Here is a 20,967-nt window from a genome sequence, read left to right on the forward strand (position 1 = left end):
TAGTTAGTTTCTCCTTCACTATATCACATATTCCTTCTACAATTTTACATGAGGCTACGAACTTTTAAACTTGTATGCTCAGGCAAACTTTTCTAACTCCAACGGGAGCAGAAAAATAAAGTAAGACTGGTACAAGAGCTGAAGAAAATCCAAAGAAAATTTAGTAGCAAGCAACAAAGGCAGATGCAAGTTTGAAGACAGAGCAAGATATACATTAAACGGTAAGTGGAAGCTGGCCTTGAACAATGACGTTTTGTTGTGAAGAAGACGTCCACTAAGGAAAACACCTAACTTCTTAGGCTCCATATAAGACCTTGTTTCTGGGTCAGAGCGTTGCTAAATGAAAGCAAACACCACGGCACAAGAATATGGCTTGGCTTTTGGGGTTCAGGAAGGCAACATTTCCATGTATCTGGGAAACAGCAGAACGCAGTTTGAGTCCCACAGATGCCTGGAATACAGACAGCTTTCAATACTCAGTAAATCCTTAAGTAGCAGAGCTGAGGTTCTGCGAAAGATTATCTGCTATGACTGTGAAAGGACAAGAGCCAAACCTGTGGATTAAGGGTGCAACATAGTTTGTTGGTTCTGGACATTAAATCAGGGAATCCCTGGAGGGTCCCAATTACCTCTCTGGCTGCAGGCCAGTATGATGAACAGGTGCAACAAAGGAAAAGCTGTTGTTGAAATCTGGCTAACAGTTGCCAGCTGAGAGACTGTGACCATCCTGGAGAAATAATGGTGGAAGTAAAACAGATTTGAATTTTACTAAGTTTCTATCCCAAAGCTCAAGAACGGCTAGCACCATCCCAATGAGAAAGCTAAGGCAAGACTGGAACAGGATACCCAGGAGCTAAAGTCAGGACAAGGAGCAGGAGAGCAAGGAACAAAAGGAAAGACGTGGTACAAACACCAAACTGGGGCAAAACCAGAGAAAATACTGGGCTCAGACATTATTTCAGCGTCCCCACCCGCCAATTCTTCCTTCTCAAGCACTAGAATGGTAAATGCACGAGCTGCTATCCTTCTGGCACTGAGGCTGTATCCTATGGCAACTAGACAGTGGTAAGAATTCAGTGCATTGTTCCTGTGAAAAGGAAACACAAGGTTTAGAAATTACTGTACAATATAATTTCTATAACTAGAACTACACGAACTGGAGATCTGTAGTTTCCCATTGGCAGGAAAATGCAGTGAACCTGAATGAGCAGAAAAAATATTTACATTTCTTAAGAGGCTGAACTGTTCAAACCTCCATCTAATGGAACAAATCAACACTCAAAACAGATTCTTAACTTCCACATTCAGAAAGCTTATGTGGATACATTTATTTCTGATTCAGTGAAGAGAATAGGTCCTTAACGGTGCAGCGCCATCTTTTGGCAAACACCAGAAAATATTCCAGATTGCTTTAAATTGCACAGGAAAGGGTCTCGTAAAAGCCCTGTCACGTCCCAGATTGTGACAATACCATCTCATCTTTTTATTCATATTTATTAAAAACTCTCAAAAATTCAAAAACTCAAAATTCTGTAAATCCAGAAGTGCCAAGATATTGAGTAATCACTTGCAATTATTTGGTATTTTACTTGTTCTTCTATTTCTTTACACTGAATAGGTATTACCTCCAGGTCTAACACAGCAGGCGTTTCAGTACTCTGTTATCACTATCATACCTTCCCCTTCTTTCAGCAAAGACTGCAGTATGCTGTTATCAGACTGCACTGTTGGTGGGTTTGGTTTGAACTCTCAGAACGAGGACTGAATTCAAATGTTTCCAGGGAATCAATCAACAATTCTCAGATCTTTAGCTTAACTTCATACAGCACTATGAGAAAAGACTATGAGCTCTATTTCATATTCACATGTAGACCCTTTTTCAGAGCACCACATTTCGGTTTTCTTGATATCAATGGCATGATTTGCCTCCATAAACAAAGGATAGCTGAGGCTAAAGGACAGGTGGAGAAACAAAATGATCTGTACAATATATCTCATTGTTATCTACCTTGACTAAGTTCTAAGCTTTCGTTGCACTACTAACTGGATGGTTTTAATGAACAATTTATTTTACCTGGTGGTTGCTTGTATCAGAAACCTTCACATCGAGGGATCCTGTCAGAACAGCATACCAGTTTGTTCCAATATCACCCTGACGGAATACTAGAAAGATGAAATATTGTAAATAAGAGGTATCTCTTTAAGTTTAGCAACATTAAACATTTTCCCATATATTACTGTACTACTTTAGTCACTGCTGGGAGTACAGAAAGTGCCTTATCAAACTACTTACTTGTCCAATAATAGTTCCAAGTGACACTGGAAAGTACATATTTTAGTAAACCATCAAGAGACTAATGAACCAGTGAAAGCACACAGAACTGCTTCACTCTTTCTCAGTTTGCTTCTCTTTTACTGCTATTTAGTTAATGAACACACACACACACAAAAAGACTTTCTGAACGATAAACAAGGTACCTTTGCAATTTATAACCTTTGAATGCAGATACAGCACCAACTGCCATCAGTAAGTTCTGTCTGAGAAACAACTATAGTTGTTTGATGTTCAGCTATTCCGACAGTGTGATTACAGAGTACCAGAATTCCCGCTACTCTAAGCAAACCCCACTGCTGTGTACCTAAAGTGCATCAGATTTAACTGAGGGGTCTCAGAGACTTTATCATATATCACTTACAACAGGTCTCTGTCAGCTATTCCCCTGGTACAACTCTGTGAACTCACACATTCTCATTACAGAACCACCACAGCTTCATCTGGCACAGGAGCTACAGAGCAGGCACAGAATTGTTGCACCCCACAGCAATATGCTGCTCTGCAGATCTGTTTTGTTATCTAGAGTGACTGCAAACCATACATACTCAGTGATATGCCTCAGTGATACGCTTCTGTCTCTGACATCACAAAGTATCTACAGAGGAGATCAATAATACATTTACAGGGGAAGAATGAGGCATAAGTGCAATGACTGCTTCTAATCTTTCAACAAAACAGTGGCAGACTTCTAAATCCAATAATGTGTGCCTTGTTACCATAGATCCACCACATATCACATTTGTAGAGCAAGCAGCAATTTAGTTCTGCCTTCCCTCATGACTAAGACTGTAAACGTTTTTACAGCCATTCCACTGATTGTGCTCTCTCAACAATCTCCTGGAGACAATCCCAAACTAAATTGCAACTTTATCTACATAAAATAGATCACCACATGATGCTCTCTTACATGTGATTCCCTTTTCCAGATTTTCATAATATCCACAGAGACATATCTGCTGGAGAAGGTTTGGATGAAATTTCTCAAAAGCTTTCACTTCTTTCAGTCGTGTGAATATTATATCTACATCTTCACTGGAACGTTCCAAAGGTCTGCAAGAAAACAAAGGACAACAGTTCCCAACAGCTTTATCAGAAAAACATTCCCACCTGCATGCTACAAACTCATAAATGTTGGCATTAGAAGTCACACCATAATATAAACCAATTAAAAATCATTTCACAGGTACACAATGAAACCCTTCCACAACATCCTACTGTCAATTATCACCTTGGGCGTGATTATTATCATTTCAACACAGAAGCCCCCACTGAGCAGCACCAAAGTCATGCTACAGGAATAACTGTAAAAGAACATATGATGGTACAGTCTGTATCCTAATGAGCTTATAGTGATATATAGTTTTAAGTTTGTAAGGGAACACAGATAACTAGAGTCACAAACATACAAGACATCTCTGAAACTGGTGCCCAAAACACAGGTTTTCTATCTGGCTACAGGAAAAGCATCAGATATCACCAGTACTTCCTATATCCACCCTTCTCTTCTGCTTTTTACTGGATACAAACTAACTTGAGTGCAAGGACAATTTTAATACGAATATTCTCTTTCAAACAGTTTGTCTCATAATGTCGGACAAATTAAATACACAAGCAAGAATCTTAACACTTGATTGGTAAAGCTAAAGAGTATTAACCCACCCCTAAACAAAGTAAACACACACAGACAAATGAATCCTGAAAAAGTCTGAGGACAAGACTTTGGTGTTGAGGAAAATCTAAAAAGATTGAGAAGGTTGATGTATTGTATGAATACTGAATAAAAGCAAACATATCTGAACTCAATACAGGAACAGTTCAACATAAAATTTATGTCCTGTTTTCCTTTTCTCTCATACACAAAAAGTTCTCAGATTGAAAAAAAAAAAGCAAAATATTTAAAACATATGACAGGAAAAGAAGGAAAGAAAGAAGGAAAGAAAGAAAGATTTCAACAAAAATAAAATCGTAGAACTCCCTCCAACAAGGTAGTGCATGGACCAGCACGTTTAGAAAACTACTACATACTTATGAATCTGAAGTGAATTAGCTCCCTACCATATATTTTAAATGTGATTATCCAACACTATAAATCAGCAGGTAAGCCAACTTCTAACACACAGCATTAGAAGAATCTTTCATAGTGGACCTAGCATTATGCACAGAAAGAATCACAGAATGTTCTTAGATCATACTGGAAATCAGGTGCAGAAATCATTTATGTATACAGGGTACCAGAAAGATAAACAACTGTCAGTGATCACTGGGCCTGTCACTCACTAAATGGCTGCTAGTTAATTTAACTGCCAAAAACGTTTGTTTACCCAGTGTGTGAGTTCTTCTAAATCAACAGAAATCAGGTACGATTTGCATGATGAACAAAGCCTAAGTTAACATACACATGACCTTTATCATCTTATTGTTATACCCACAGTGTAAGCACTCCTTCCAACAGGAAATTTTAATGACTCCTTTTTGGAATCAAAGAATTCAGGAATCCAAATCTTTGTCTCATAGAAGAATCCCAAATCCTATTCACATTGAGTCTCCGACTCTCAACTTTCTTATTAAATTAAGTCTAGGAGGGATTAAATCTCTATCCTCATTTATACTCCAACTTACCCTTATTAACTGCAGATGTGCATAATAACTCTCCGGTGTATATGGTTGCTTCTACATCACTGTGATATACTCTTACCACTTCACACCACAACCAACTACAACAGCTCCTTTTTGAAATCTCTCCAGTGACTTTCACCAATACCTTTTTTTTTAAACTGTGCGCTGACAGGTACTAATAAGCATAATTCTCTTGTCAAAACCCTTTTAAGAAGATTACAAGGTGCAGCTCGCAAACAGATTTAAAATCCATTTATACAAGATCCCTACCCAAACTACAGTAGCACTTGGAACACAAGCTCCCTTAATTTATGGACTCTTAAAAATAATAGCAACACCCAACAAGAAAATAAAAGGAGTATTCTCAGTACATCCTCTTTTCCTAGAAAAACTCTGAGATTGTTTAGCTCACACAGTTACTCATAGCATACTCTGTACAAGTGTACCAGTTTGTTTGCATAAAATTGCGTGTAGGATCTCAGTGTTCAGTGTTTTCCAATTGTTTGATGCAGTCAGACAGGGAAAAAGCAAACAGTATTAGCAAACTACAGGCATTAGGCTTTAAAAACTTAATCAACATTGTTCTGTTTTCTTCCTGAAATGTGAGTGCAGGAAAGCCTTCCACTTCTGGTCCTGTCCAAAGGACAAGATTTGGGGGGATTTAAGTCATAGAACGTGCAGGCTTTTTTCTGAGTTGCTGAATTTAAAGAGTTGGGGATTCCTTCTAGTTCAGAGTAAGGTGAGAGCAGGGCTCACTTCCTTTGATGTGGCAAGGAATGTCTTGTGCCAGGTAGATCAACTGCAGGAAAAGCTCCTTCTTCTGACAGAACCGCTTCATGGCCCCAGAAAGTGAGTCACCAAGGAAGGACAGGCATTCTCCCAGGTGGCTGAGCCACACTTCTCAGGGTTTTAAACATCAGCACAGCAATGAGAAACTCCTTATTTATTGAGTAAGATAAAGTGATGTGTTCCTAGTGGCTAAGTTGAGCAAGCAGCTGAGCTACAGTGCTTTGTATTTGCAGCAGTTGCTTCCACTTGGGAGTGCAGGAAGTGGTCATTTAAAGGGGGCTCATCTGACATGCTCTAGCCAAAAAGAGGAATCCAAACTTCCACGTAATATGCATTGTTGCAATCTGAAAGTTGTTTCATTCCTTAAAGCATTTGTTAATAATTCATTACTGCAAGCCATTTGCTTCAGTAGCCTTTCCTCAAAATATACTGGGTTTGATACTACTGCATGCATCTAAATTTCCAGAAGTATTTTTACTGGGAGGGCACATATTTTGATCCAGTACAATTGGAGACTAAGCTAGAATTTGGAAGAGTTTTTTACTGAATGAAACAATTAAACAATCTTAGAAAAGGTACCTTCTCCTCCAGCTGTGTTTTCCAAGATAAAAAAGCAGCCAGCAGCACGACATCCAAGGAATCCTAATTGTACCCCAGAATAACAACTCATTAACGTCTCTCAAATGGGACACATGGACAAGCACCTAGTTTAAGATCTAGCTGTTTGGTTAAGATCACGATTGAGAATAAAAATGAACTGTCAGACAACAAAATGCATTTGAATATGATCAGAGCTCCTGGGAGATTATCTTCAACGTTTAGGAGAAAGGAATTAACTGACATTAGATGTCCTAAACTGAGGCAGCCTCTAGTCTTTACTGGGGCCTGGAATTTTGCCTCTGTAAAAACTCCAGACTGCAATGTAACAGTAGTTGTAGTACTCAAACTTATTTCTATTAAGTGCTTATAATCTGTAACAATGAGACTGGTTTCAAAAAGGTAGTTTTACTTAGTGAGATAACATAATGGCAATAATAAAATACTATAGTGTCAATTAACTGCTTCTCCACATGCCTGCAGATTTCAGGTTTGACCACATTCAAGAGAGTATCATTTAATAAAATTGTCATCATTGTCACCATCATTAAATTAACATCAATGAATCTATTTATGATGCCAAATTTTGTTTTCTAAGGACAAGCTGCCTAGCATGGAACAAAATCAGTACAGGACAACATACATTTACTTCCTTCCTCACTTGGAGCTACCTTATTAAATTCCTGAAAACTTATGTGTTTTTTTTTAAGCATGGTTTGGAAAAATATTTAGGCAGCTAATATTGTAATATACTTCTTAGACAATAATAATAAAACCTATTAATTGGAAAAGTACTACTGATGGGAGATAGAGAATTAGTCAAGCTTTAATGTCACTGGAGTCACCCTGATAGGAGGCAGTGGTATTAATCCAGAAAGCAATCATACCCCAGAGCAGGGAGATGGGCTACAAAGATCAGCCTTGAGGAGGTGAATCTCCCTACTCCCCCCCATGGCACCAAGAGCCTTTGGAAAAGCTTTTGCAGAGACTACTTCACAGCACCTAAAGTCACTCCTCTGTGATCACCATCCTGCTCACCAGAGAGCAAGCCCACTGCGCTTAGCCCCTGTATGCTAAAAACAGTGCTGTTCTGTGACACTGATGCTGTCATGCTACTGAAGTGTTCCCCCACTGCTGATGCTGCAGAGTTGTAACAAAATCTGTGGGCATAAGAAGTTTAAAAATGCATTTCAGAGAGATTGCAGGTACCACTGGAATCTCTGCTAAAGCTTCTCTCCTAAATCTCTCTGTTCCTGAGATCTCTGCTCCAAGTTACAGAAGTATACTCTGTCACCAGTTTGGTAGAATACAAATATTTTAGGGTATGGCCATCCCTACGGTAGGAAATCCATGGTTCAGTCCAGTGAGGCCCCCATGTGCTCTCCACGCTGCCTCACCCCATTTAAAATGAATTTTATGTAGAACAGATTGCAGAAGTGTTACACTTGTCATCACCTTGTTTGCTTTAAAAAACAGCTTCTTGACCTTTTTCCAGACTTTTCAGCACCGTTGTGGGGCAGCTGATCCTGTATCTCCATTTCCCTTAGGCCTGCAGGCTACAAGCCCAGAAAGCTTTAGAGACTGCCCTAGCACCCACCCCTTGCTAACAGGTCCAGCAACTGCAATTGAGTAGGTAGCACTCCACAGCCATAGCAAATGCCAAGCCAAAACCATGTGTGAGGAATGGAATTGATTTGGAAATGAAAACTGCACATTTAGTAACTACTGACATCAAGGACAACGCGTAGGTGATCCTACTTTCCCACCCCCCACCCATACAATCTTAATGTGATCTTCCCTAAATGTGTCTTAACAGGGTCCTTTGCTGACATCCCTTTTCCCTGTTGCCGAAGTGAGGGGGGCATTTCCAGTGTTACAAAGCAGGGCTACAAAATGATTAGAAAATGATGAAAAGCAAAAGTATTTTGTTTCTTTTCACTACCCTAAAAGCTTTTATGCTTTGTTTAACCACTGACTGCTTTATCCATCTCCCCATTTATATTACTAATTTGCCTCTTCAAAGCACTACATTAAAAGTCTTATCTGGCAGAAATGTTTTCACACAAGGCAAATCTTCTGTCTCCTGCCTCTTCAAAACAGCATCACAGTGCACACACAACTGACAGCATCAATACCAGTTACATGTTACTATTCAGTTATGTCAATAAGGTTTCTGTAAAGGATATTTTGCCCCTGATTTATTTGGATGTCAAGATTTCAGGCATATATTTTATAAAGATAAAACAACTTTCTTGACAATGTCTGCTTGACTCTCTGTAACAGATTATTTAAAAAAAAACACCTGTCAGAAGTGTATCTTCATAAGGTTATTTCATATTTTAAAGTGCAAACTATTCAAATTCAAAGTTTAAATATTGACAGAGGATAATTGCTATAATTCTTCATATATAAGATTTGTGCAAGTATCTCTGTTCTTGTGTAGCGTATAGAGTTTTATAAAAGAAACTGGCTTGGTGGTGTTAAAATTAAATATTTGGATGTTTACGTATGCTATGAAAGACACGGAAATCACCAGAACTACACCCTTATGAGCTTACAGTCTTTTAAACGTAGAAATATACATGTTAATTTACAAGAAAGGAGCATGTTGGAATTCTTTTTTTTTTTTAAACTAAGATTATCTCACAATAATCTACTACTTTATCTTCTACCACATCTTTTTTTCAGATATTTCTCATAATTGGTTTGACACTTGAAAAAGAAAAAAACAGAAGATACCTAGTTTTACCTCCTTTGCCAAGATGTCTCTAGAATTTTAACATGTTTATTTCTGTAACATGTATTCAAAAATCTGAGCCCTGCTCCAAATGAAGGACAACACTGAGGTCTATTTACTTTCCTTGATCTTTTAAACTCTTAAAAGGGCAATATTGCATTTCAGACAATGAATAGCCCACAAAGGATGAATAGATACGATACATTTCTTCCACTGGCAAGGCTGTTTGTAGCACAGAACACAATAGACAAATAAACTAGTTCATCTCTGGGTTAAAACCAAAGCACCTATTCAATGATGCAAAGGCAAACTGTGAGCTGGAAGGTACCAGTAATCACTACTGTGGATCACTTGGTGAATTTTACAAGTACTTTAAACTACATATATAAAGTATCGGAGGGTTAGACAAACAGCAATCAAGCATGCTTCATTTCTTTACACACCCATCTCTACAAATTATGCATCCTTCCAACAGGTCAATTTTAGATCTGTATAAACAGTGGAATGGCAAACAATGTATTTATTAAGCACTGATATTCAGAAAGATTTACTTCAAGTTAAAAATACATTATTTGAACAATACAACTGTAATAGGAAAGAAAAAAATTAACCTTCATATGCTTCTTAAAAAGACAAAATCCTTCAAGTGAAAAAAAAATGCAAAGAAATTTTCACCTTTTATTTCTACAAATTTTTACATATGTGCAAGCTTTGCAACCAAGGTGTGACTAAACTTTATCAAATAAATCCTCCAACTTTCATAGCTCAGGACAGTTAACAACATTCCATTTGATACAAGTAGAGATGGATTAAATTACATTAACGAGCACTGCAGCTCCATAATAGACAGTAATAGCACTTTAGTATGAAGACAGACTCTGGAATATGTTGCAAATGAAATTTATAATTGAACAATACGCACAAGTGAGGATATACTTTGATTCAAACTGTGGTTACTGCCATCCACAAATACACTATGCTAAAGGCATCTTCACTCATTTAAGGTCTGTATTGTTGCAGCTAATGAAAATTCAAAACTTAGAACAACTATGAAATAGCTTTTATAGATCTACATTGAAATGCATACATTTTGACAGCCGCTGAATTCAAAGATCAAGTAGATTGCCATTTCAGGAGACATTAATTGAAGATACTTACAAAGCAGCAGGAATAGTAAGAGTTGTGATCATGCCAAATATAGTGCAGAAAATACTAACAGAAGAAAGAAGTGCCATAGGAATGACAATGCAGACAAAAACAGATTTCGCACTGGATAAGAAAAATACTTGTATTTGATAAATATCTGGTGGTCACCTGACTTTGAAGACACAAATTCAATTTGCTGGTTTGTTGGGTTTTTATTCTGCTGCTGGAATATGAGCTTTTGTTAGAGAAGAAATTTAACCTGCAAAATAATTATTTATGAAACTAGTAAAAACATCAAAACCAGCCCATTTGTGGACATTTTTATCAACCCTCCCGCTTCTACCAATACAAAAAAAAAGACATTTTCCATGAAAACTGACTATTTTCACTGAAATCTACATTTCCAGGCTCTGCGTTAGAAGTTTAGAAGTCATTAATCTTTTTCTCCTCCATGAGTATTGGAATCTTCATGAAACTACAAGATTTTTCCATTTAGGTCACATCCAGCCTTCACATAGCCCTGGCAATGCAAATATGATAGACAGGACTACATAAAAAATCCTAGTGGTTGTAGACAAGAATTGGGCCTTCAACTCAAAGAACAAAAAAATGAAAGCAATGCTAAATAACATGCAACTTAAATAATGTTGCACAATGTTTTGCTCAGAACACAGGATTTTAGAGATAAAATCTTAACAATGTGCCAAAAATAATTCAGGCAATGACAGTCTAGATAGTTTTCTAGCTTTGGTCTGGTAATAGGCAAAACCCATAGTTGCAAAGAGTGCCACAACAATCATGTAGCCACTTTACAAGGATACCAACTAAACTTGAATACATCACGTTCCAAATGGCATACTCACATACGAGTGATAAGCCATGACTATGTTTATACGTGTTAATGTTAGGGCAATCACTTTTTCTTTCTCTTAACACGTCCATAGAACAAGTGCATATCTTACTGTAACCAAACATAACAAATACAAGCTGATACTAGAGATGCTTAAGCCTCTGATGGCAGAGAATAAAACAGTCTGAATTTGCTCAAAATAAAATTCCTGCTCTCACTGTGAGTTATTCTGAATTCATATATTCAATAAAATGCAGAGAGCGACAAGCTTATGCCAGACTGTATTAACAATCATTCTGGTCTCTCTGAGGAGAAGTGGAAGGAAAAAGGGCTTTTTTATTATTCATCAAAGGCTGCACCTTTGCACTGGACTAGAAAATGAGTTGCATGATGTGGAAAGATAAATTTGTTATTATTCATCGCACTCAGAAGATTGCACCTTTGCATGAGCGTTAGAAAGCATTTAGGTTATGCCTTTAGTGCTCTGTCTCTGAGTTTCTACATCCCGGTACTTGCTGCTGAAACATCCCCACACAGGCTTGATCTAAGCATGCAGCGGCATGCTTGCATACTACATACAGAATACAGAATACATACAGAAAGGAAATGCCAAGTACACAGGCCAACAGGAGCTGCAGTGTACGTCCACGATTTTGTTCAGATCCAAACTAAGTAAATAATGATTGCATTATTTCTATGGATTTGTTATAAATAAAAAGCAAGGGTAAAAATTTAAATTTGTGTATTTTTATTGATCTTATAACGATATATTTTAGAAGTAAATAAAAGTGCTGTAAAGAAATTCTAAAATATTCACAGTATTGTCTTATTATAAGTCTATATCGCTTTGAGACAATTACAAGTTGTACAGAATAACAACCTGAGAAAAATAATTTTCCTTATTTCTTTTACAATACTTCCAGAATATCAGCTCTTTTTTCTTGCCTATCTGTACACTTACAAGAAACCTATTGACTGCTAAGCATGTAAGAATAACTTAATCTCAAAGATATGTTATGAGGAACTACGAGACAAACCCTGATTCAAATCTGTTGCTGTGACTTAGCTTCAGTCTGAACTTATACTCAAATCTACGGGAGCTTGGTTTAAGGTACAGATCCAAGATATTACCCTGTATGTTACTTTGGTTTTGTTAGAGGTAAATAACGCAAGTCTAAGGTCTACCAGGATGACAAGGATATAAAAGCTCAGTATGTACAATATGGCCTTGAAACACCCATTCATATTTAAATAATTTATAAATAGCTGAGCAAGGATCATAACATTCATAGCACAACAGGCTAGCCAGGTTACATGCTTTGCTCTGTGATCTGCTCCTCCAGTCTGCTAAGGCACTGAAGGTTATGTCTACTACAGAGGAAAACACAGGATGCCACAGGCAGCTGTGAAATCCTGGGATCTCTGTTGTGAATACTGTTCATCATTTAGAAGTTTGTATTTGAATCCAGTTAAAATACTTAGTTGAATTCAAAACTGTGATCAGACTTAGAGAAATAATAGCTATGTAAAAAATACTTTATCCACCATGCAGTAATTATATGGCAACATTGAAATTTCCTGGTTAGAAAGTCTTCTGTGTCAAAGAAACCATTAGAGTAGGTTAGACATTGTTCCTAAGCTAAATATACGCATTTGCAAAAATCAGCAACCTTCTTTTAATTGTGCACAGATTGGACCATCTCTCTCCCCTGCAAAAATAAAGCATTATTGACAGAACACAATTTTCTGACCTTTTCTGTTCTTGCATTTACATACCTTTGCACTTGTGACTTTACACTTTCCTCTGTATTTTATTTTTAAGTGCTGATGTTTGGTGTTTGTGGTTAATAACCACATATGGAAGTTGCATGGTTGAAGCACTAGTATACTTAGCCAACAGTACCCTACACAGTAATAACATTTCTCCTAAAATGTTTTGGTGGTTCTTGATTTGTTGTATACACGCTCTCATTTTAGATGACAACAGTCCGAGTTTAATAAGTGACTTCAGGAGAAACACGAAGAACATATACAAAATACATCATTACTGTACATGAAATACATTGTTTACGAAATACTGAAATACATACTGAAAGACTCCTAAAATATACATATAATGTATATTATATATATAATACTTTATAACTGTATATATGTTGTATATACAATATAATTAAATACTCCTAAAATTGTAAAGCATACCAGTTTTAGAACTGCCTTCCCATAAATTCATTAACTAAAACATATTGAAACTACCGTAACTATTCAATAAAAACACAGGTTTGTTACAGAGATTTGACTCATTGAATGATCCTGTATTTACAGAATCCACACCTAGTTTAGACATATTGTAAGATTTTTTAAAAGGCTTTAAACACATAGAAATCACGTAACTCAAATGAGTAAGTTGACAGACCATCTATAGAAAAGAAATATGCCCTGGAAGTGAAAACGTGTAAATTAATTTAAAATGCTTTATCTATCAGTGCTTGGAGACCTATAGTACTTTTCCAACATAGTTTTAACAGTATTTTTTAAATGGAAAAACAGAACAAAATGTCCAAGTGTATTTCTTATAATTACAAAACAAAGCACAGCAGAGAGTAGGAAATATCCTGCAATCTCTCCTGTCCTACGTTTCTCCCACATCCAGATTGCCTTCTGGAAAAGAAGGATAACAATAAATAATCCTTCAGGGCAACCGTAACTGATTCTTTCCACTCAACAAGCAGGTGCTACTAGCATATACCAACTAATGGAAAGTGACAAAAAAGTTTCATCTTAACAGCTCAAATGAAATTCCCATTCCTACAATGGCCAGTATATTAACTGTGTGCATATATAATCATTTAGGTTGGAAAAGACCTTCACTATCATCAAATGGCAGACAGATTCCTAAACGAAATGCCTCATTTGTGTTTACAAATAATATCACTCACAAAGCAAGGCTATGCATCACATTAAGCATGTGTCCCTGAATTTTATTTTACAGTTTGGATGTCTCAATGTATTGCATCAAAGCAATCTGAGAAATGGTGGGACCACCTATTTAAAAGTACTGAGGATCATACTCTGCTTCTTCACACTTGCCCAATGTCAGTTTGCAGAATGGAGAACAAGGCCCTCTGCTTCTTCTTTTATTTATTTATTTATTTTATGGCTAGTTCTGTTTGTATTCCTATTTACAGTACTTTCAACATTTATACACGTTACTTCAGCTCTAAGAGGTCAGTCGTTTAATGTTAAGTGTTACAGAAGGGGATCGGGGAGGATGACTGGCAGCATTTGTGGTAGGTGTCTAGACCAAAAGTTTTATTAGCTCCTTACAGATTGCAGCTTGGACTATGAAAGAAAACATACTTGGAGGTGCAGTCCTGAGAACACCAGGACGTTAAGTGGAAATGGCAGAACTGATGAGAGGGGGAAGTTTTGTTCTGTGCATACAGTGGGTTGTTGGTAACTGGGCACCAGGTGACAGAGGCCAGCTGACGATGCTCAGCACACCACTGTACCTTTGTGTAAGTCACTTCTCTCCAAGGGCTTTGTTCAAACTGTGTAGTGGCTATGGTCTAAATTTTTGTTAAACATTTTCCTAGGCACTAGTAGACACTGAGTGTTCAGAAATCACACAGCTTCACTTCTGAACTCATCCAGTACGCGTTAATGCTAGTACCATGGCAAACCACCCACCATGTACCTAGACGCTGCGAGCCTCACTTTATTCCCCTACACCTACTGGAAGGACTCCGAAGGATTTATTTAAAATAAATAAACGAATACATCGCCAGTATTTTTAAAGCGCACACACCTCCTCTAGGCACACTTTCCCGCCCTCGCAGCGCGGCCACCCGCCCGGACCTGCCCCCCGAAGCGGCCACCCCTGAGGGAGCCCTCGACCGCCTCCTTGGGGCGGACATTTTCTGTCCCCCTCGGCCAACGGTCCCGCACCTGCCCGCGCCGCGGGGCGCTCTGGGGCCGGCCCTGCCCGCCCGGTCCTGAGGCGATTGTGGGAGGTAGGGGGGCTGCGCGCTGAGCTGAGGCGAGGGCTGCGAGGCGGGGGGCTGCCGGGCGAGGCACTGAGGCGGCGAAGGGCTCTGAGGAGACGAAGGGCTCTGAGGTGAGGGGCAGCGAGGAGAGGCGCGGGGCGGGGGGGACCCTGCGGCGGGCAGCCGGTCCGCCATGGCGGGCACGGCGGGTCCCCGCCCGGTATCCCCGGGCCCGCGGCTCCCGGTCTCCGCTCCGCTCCTCCTCCACGTGCGGCGTTTTCCAGGCAGCGGCGCGGAGCAGCTGCCCCAGGGGGCGTCCCCAGCCCCGTATCCTGCCTCCCCCTACCCCGGCCCGGCTTCCCGCGGGCGCTGCGCTCCCCACCTGCACGCTCCTTATGTAAGGCGGCACCCGATGGGGGAGCCGGGGGGGACCAGCGCGCACACACACATACACACACACACACACACACACCCGTGCACGCAGGGGGCAGCCCACCCGCCCGCAGCATCCCTCCGCAGCCTGTGACCGCGCCGATACCTTTTATCCAGGCAAGCGATCCACTCGCCGGAGGACGCGGAATGGGAGGTGTGCGCGGCCACCATGTTGGACAGGGAGCGGGTCGCCGCGCACCCGGCTGGCAGCGGCGGCGGCTCCCCCCGCCCGCCCGGCGGTCGCTCGGTCCGTCCTCCCTCCCTTTCCTCCCTCCCTTCCCTCCTTCCTTCCCTCCCTCCGCGGCGATGGGCTCGCCCAGGGCTCCGCCGCCGCCTCAGGGCAGGCCGGGGGAGCTGCGCCCTCCGGCGCGGGGGCGGCCGCTGTGCCCTCGCCCCCTCGTCAGAGCCCGGCTTGCCGGTCCCTGTCCTTGCCTCACCAGAGTTGTCCTTGACGGAGCTGGGAGGGGGAATACAAGCCGGTTGTTGAAAACAAGCAGCTCAGGGTTATTTCACCTGCTCTGCACACTTTGCTGTTTCCGTCCTTCCCCCAGCATAAGCCCACACTAGCTGGAAGAAAGGTACAGTCCACTTTTTTTTTTCTGAAGCCTTTCTCCAGCCTGCAGTCCACATCCTGTCATTTCCCATGAAAGTAGGTCCTAAAGGCTGTGGTTTATCATAGGCAGAAAATGAGCCCGGGCAGTACAGTCTGTGAATGAGATTTAACAACTGAGGATCCCAGCACACAGCAGGAGAAAGGTGAGTGACATGCAGCGAGCACAGCACCCTTCTGTTGTGTCACTGCGGCCCCTGGAAGCAGGTATTTTAAGGATGGTAATGCATATGTGATCTAGAAAGTGATGAGCAGAGAAAGGAATGCAGAGCAGCAGGTCTCCCTGGCTGCCAGGTTTTGCAAAGCTCTATGTGAAATATTTTCTACGGAGTATTTCAGGATTTAGATTGTATCTTCCCAAGTAATTTGTGTATAACCATAAGCTTCAGCTGACAGTCAACACAACCTGTCTTGAGTAGCGCTGAAGAAGGGAAGGAAGCTACACAAGTCTCAGCAGGATGTTTGGGGTTACATGCAGATGATAGCGAAGTAAGATTCAAACTGTGCCTTCCTTCAGGCATGTAACTCCTCTCTGCTTCACAGTGTGGACACAGATGCTGATAATATGCCAGTGCTTTCCACAGTTCTCCATAGGCTATATTCTCTGCCTTCTGTTCTGAACTGTTCTGCCGTACCAAGTGTCATTTTCTTACATACATGCGCTACTTTACATTTCACATCTACCTTTAATGGCCTCATTTCTGCCACAGCTCCTTCAGCATTTTAACAGGAATAACTGTTAACATCAGCGTACTGAACAATATGATGAAACATCTATGGAAACATATCTAAACTCCCTTGTGCTGAAAGGACATGGCTAAGAAATTGGCAGAGCAGATAGAATGGCACAAAAGCCAATTCTTTCATTTTGCCTTAAAAAAATTAAAGTACATGCCAGAGGAATAGGGGAGGCTGCCAGTCACTGAGATCAAAGCTGCAACTCTTCCTTTGCTATAGTCCTAGGGGAAAAAATGATAAATTCTTGCATCTGAGCAATCAATCTACATGAGGAAAATTGATACTTTCGTTCTTCAGTATGTGAATCCTTGGGAACCACCAGAACAAGAGCTTCAAATGTTAAAAACTCTAAATTCTCAAATTAATGATTTATAACATAGTGTGTACATTACAGGCTAATCAATAAAGCTCACTAGGTTTGTACTTCTGTTATAAAAAATTCATTATATTATTCCACATAATTACAGTTTTCTTTCCAAAGCAATCACACAAGGCAGCCCTTACTGCCCTTTTTCCCCTCAACCCAGCTTAAGCTGCAGTAGATGCTCTTTTCTCTTAACTGGCATCAGGCCTGTGAAGGAGCCCAGAAATCACTCCTAGCTAAAGGCCTTTTATCTTTTCACATGGGCTGTTTCACTGACACAAACAGCATTACACATACCAGTACCAGCAGTTGTGTGCATAGCAACAGCTTAGCTCAGTCAGCAAGTCCACGGATGCTGTGGCTGTTTAGTGTTCCCTCAAGCCACTTCTGTCAAGTCCTTTCACATCTGCATAATGTCTAATGACCCAACCACTAGAGGACAGGCTAGGCCTCCATAAAAAGTAGCAAGCAGGGATATTTCCTAAGTAAGCAGATGACTGGGAGAAAATAATCTGAACTTGAAAAGAAATGATCTTTGGAATATTCTCCTGGGAGGCAACCTGTAAAACCTGTGCTGGTGCTCATGAACCTACCCCTAACCTATCAGCTCTGGGACAGCCTGCTGCAGTTGCCAATGCTTTTGATTCCAAGGAATGCAGTGCCAGGAGGCATGAAAGGGATATTGCTCAAGTGCCTGGCAGTGGGCAGACACTGCTCAGATAGCTACCCTTTTGTGGAATAACCATTCTAGAAGACTTTAATGTTTTGTGCACTGTGCAAGCTAGACAGGCACAGAGTCAGCAATTAGAGCAGGACAGCCAAAATATACTCTGGCACTTGGATTATGAATAATCATGTAGCTTTCTGATTAAGTCATGAGAAAAACTTACGAAGCAGGAAATAAATATTTGATTGTTTCAGGTATTACCCTGTGCTGATTGAAGGGTCTCCAAACTGCACAGATATGTTAAGACCTTCTGACTACCGAAACTGGACACCAGCTCAGTGCATGTTCTCTTGAGGTAAAAGGTACCAAATAAGCAGTATGCATTTCACATGACAAGTCAAACAGAATGGAGAATATCCTGTGACTCTCAGGAACTCAGACCGTAACAAGCCTAGGAAACATACCATCTGAGAGTACTGGCCTGATGTTAATAGGGTCGAGTGCCCATTCACCTGTAAGTAAGAGCATATGCTAGAAGCAAAATGCTGAAGAGCACTTTATTAGCTTAAAGCCCATAACTCCTCTGGGTGCCTTAGTGCCCATTCTTCATGACTTTTCTAAGCTACACATTCATATGAAAAAAGAGATGACCCCAAAAAATATTTGGGACCCAATATTGTTAGTGGCCAGCAATGCATTCATGCTCAGTCTCACCTGTATCTCCACATGCCTTCTACTATACCTCATGCAAAGTTTCACCTGAGAAAACATGAAGGATTATGCATCATTAAAATGACTGGTGGTACAAAAATACATTTCTCAGAAGCAGACCCTTCTTTTTCAGCATTTGTGGAACTCCACAATAATATTTCAGATTTAATTTCTCCCTATGGAACTTTATAAAATCTGACTTTTGAGGCTTGATTATGCAGACAAAAATCTGGGATGGCAGCTGCTTTTGAAGCAGATTGCTGCTGGGAAATGGAAATTTACCAGCTGAGGTATCTGAAAGATCAGCTGGTCTTTTAACTATCCAGTATATAAGAGAATGACAAGACTGTGCAGAAACCCTTAAGCCAGAGAAAACCAGAAATCAGCCACCCTTCAAGTTTTCCTGTGCCTTTAATACCGAGAGTCAGAAGATGTGGGGTTCAAACTTTTATTTGCATTATGACACATAAGGCAGTTCATACCTTGACTATTTATTTGCTTTTGCTTGCCAATACAAATACTCATTCCTTTAATTTTTTACTCAAATATGGCCAAAGAAGAGCTCTTGCTAAAATCTTAGAGAAAAAAGTCCCTCTCAAACAGGAACCTACTATGAAAAACTTAATCTGAAATAGTAAGTGACGGTTGTTAGAGCTTGAAAAAAAATGAGTAAGTATATTGATTAAGATGTGCATTACACAGTAAAAGGACAAAAGAAGGCCAGAACTGAGGATCGAGCTTTATACACTACTAATTATATCACAAACTTTAAGAAGTTTCAAGCAACGACAATAACTTAAAACTAAGAACAGTAAGATTTGACATATTTTCCATAGCAGTTTTGAATGAAATGAAATTACTGTTATGATATAGTGAGGAATTAGTGGACACAGAATCTATAGGCTGTCCATCAGCATCACAGTGGCTAGCAAACTAGAGCAACTTCACTTCAGAGGAAACACACAAAACCCCCAAAACTCAATCCTCAGTTCTGGCCATCTGTGTTCAAGAGAGTACCTAGGGGAAACAGCTGGCTTCCAGCCACCAAGGTACTCCCCTGATTCCAATGCCTGTTGAAGTTGCTCAGCCTCAGGACTCTTCTAATTCAGACTAACTGTGCTGAATCTAATTGATAGCACAAGGCATTGGCTACAATCCTTTGTTCTTAAAATACAACTGGGAAACAGGGTAAGATAATGGCTCCAGCAGCTTTAAAATATTCAAGATTTGCTTTCTCTGGAGGAATCTCAAGTTAGTTACTTAAGTTAATTTTAAGCCTGTTTTGTGTTGCTATATGGAAGCCAAGTTAATTAGTATAATCCCAGAATGGGCACATAGATTCTACCTCAAAGCTAATGTATCACTCAGGGGTCCTGGATATAAAATTAAGAACGCAACTGACAGAACCATGATGCAGATTTAGAATCCAGCAGTGCCACATTCAGCATGGTTAGAGTTGTAAGAACCAAAATGTGTTATCAGCTGTACATATGCAATGCATACTGACTTCAAAGGAGTAATCAGCATAAAGAGAGAGAACTGTGAATGTGAGTTCTTCAGGTATTTGTATGCTGTGAGGGCTGCAGAGGATGTGCTGTATAAAACCAGAACAGACATATTTATAGGACTGTCCTGCAAAGTCAACAAGAAACATACTGATTTTCCTCTTCAATGCCAATCCTTCAACCTACCATACAATGACAGAGCAAAAGTTTCTTTAGTATAGGTAAGGGCTTCCTTCCCAAATTCATTTCCTATAGTATTCTCTGTTCTCTCTCTTTCTTTCTTCTGTCTTCCTCACTGATTGAGGACACCTCTCCAGTTCCCTTCTTCATAAATAACATGGCACCACAAGCCTCTTCCCCTCACCCATCATTCAGGAAACCCTTCCACCATGCTTCTCATGACAGCTCTATCATGATATTCAAGAAAAGGTCTCAGTGGGGCAGCAGCAGAACAGATACAAGTGAAATACAGATGTACCAGAAAGAAAGCATACAGTATCCTGTAAAGAAGCCATAGATTGAGCACAGGTGCAATGTGGAGAAAATACAGCCGAGTTGATGTTTATGTGAAACAGTGAAGTTCATATTTTTGACTCTTTAAAACTAATTGGCAGTTTGCTGTCATCTTTAGCAGGGCCAGAACTGTTTCCTAAATTCCTGAATCCGGAAAAGTATGCGTACAGTTACATGTTACAGTATGTGTACAATTTTATATATGCCTTACTTGGTATGTAAAGGATTGCTTATTCATCTGCTGTGTATAGTGTTGTATTATGCATCATTTTACCATGCTAATTTGATATTGTCCTTCCTAATTAATGTAAAATGAAAGCATCATTCATAGCATAGTAAGGGCCAACACATGGAGGATTGTATTAGTTTTA

At 39.9% G+C, this 20,967-nt stretch overlaps 1 protein-coding gene and 1 long non-coding RNA gene across 12 annotated transcripts in view; one reads left to right on the top strand and one right to left on the bottom strand.

The window, feature by feature from the left end:
- Nucleotides 1-15,766, bottom strand: part of RAPGEF4 (Rap guanine nucleotide exchange factor 4) — a 152,604-nt gene extending 136,838 nt beyond the window's left edge. For 3 of the 4 annotated variants that reach the window (XM_040561348.1, XM_040561346.1, XM_040561345.1), the window contains exons 1-3: nt 15,595-15,766; nt 3,243-3,385; nt 2,075-2,163 (exon numbers count right to left, since the gene is read on the bottom strand). In XM_040561348.1, coding sequence (XP_040417282.1) covers nt 2,075-2,163; nt 3,243-3,385; nt 15,595-15,659 — 297 coding nt within the window. In that variant the 5' untranslated portion in view covers nt 15,660-15,766. Of the gene's footprint in view, nt 1-237; nt 540-2,074; nt 2,164-3,242; nt 3,386-15,594 lie in introns of those variants that run through there. The other variant, XM_040561349.1, reaches the window with a different exon arrangement.
- Nucleotides 15,767-15,880: 114 nt separating this feature from the next.
- LOC121072101 overlaps nt 15,881-20,967 on the top strand; it is a 63,378-nt gene continuing 58,291 nt past the window's right edge. For all 8 annotated transcript variants that reach the window (XR_005820998.1, XR_005821003.1, XR_005821000.1 and 5 more), the window contains exons 1-3: nt 15,881-16,066; nt 16,168-16,244; nt 18,122-18,229. This is a non-coding gene — a long non-coding RNA (uncharacterized LOC121072101). The remainder of the gene's footprint in view (nt 16,067-16,167; nt 16,245-18,121; nt 18,230-20,967) is intronic.

The sequence above is a fragment of the Cygnus olor genome, chromosome 6 (assembly GCF_009769625.2).
Source record: "Cygnus olor isolate bCygOlo1 chromosome 6, bCygOlo1.pri.v2, whole genome shotgun sequence".
Taxonomy (NCBI): domain Eukaryota; kingdom Metazoa; phylum Chordata; class Aves; order Anseriformes; family Anatidae; genus Cygnus; species Cygnus olor.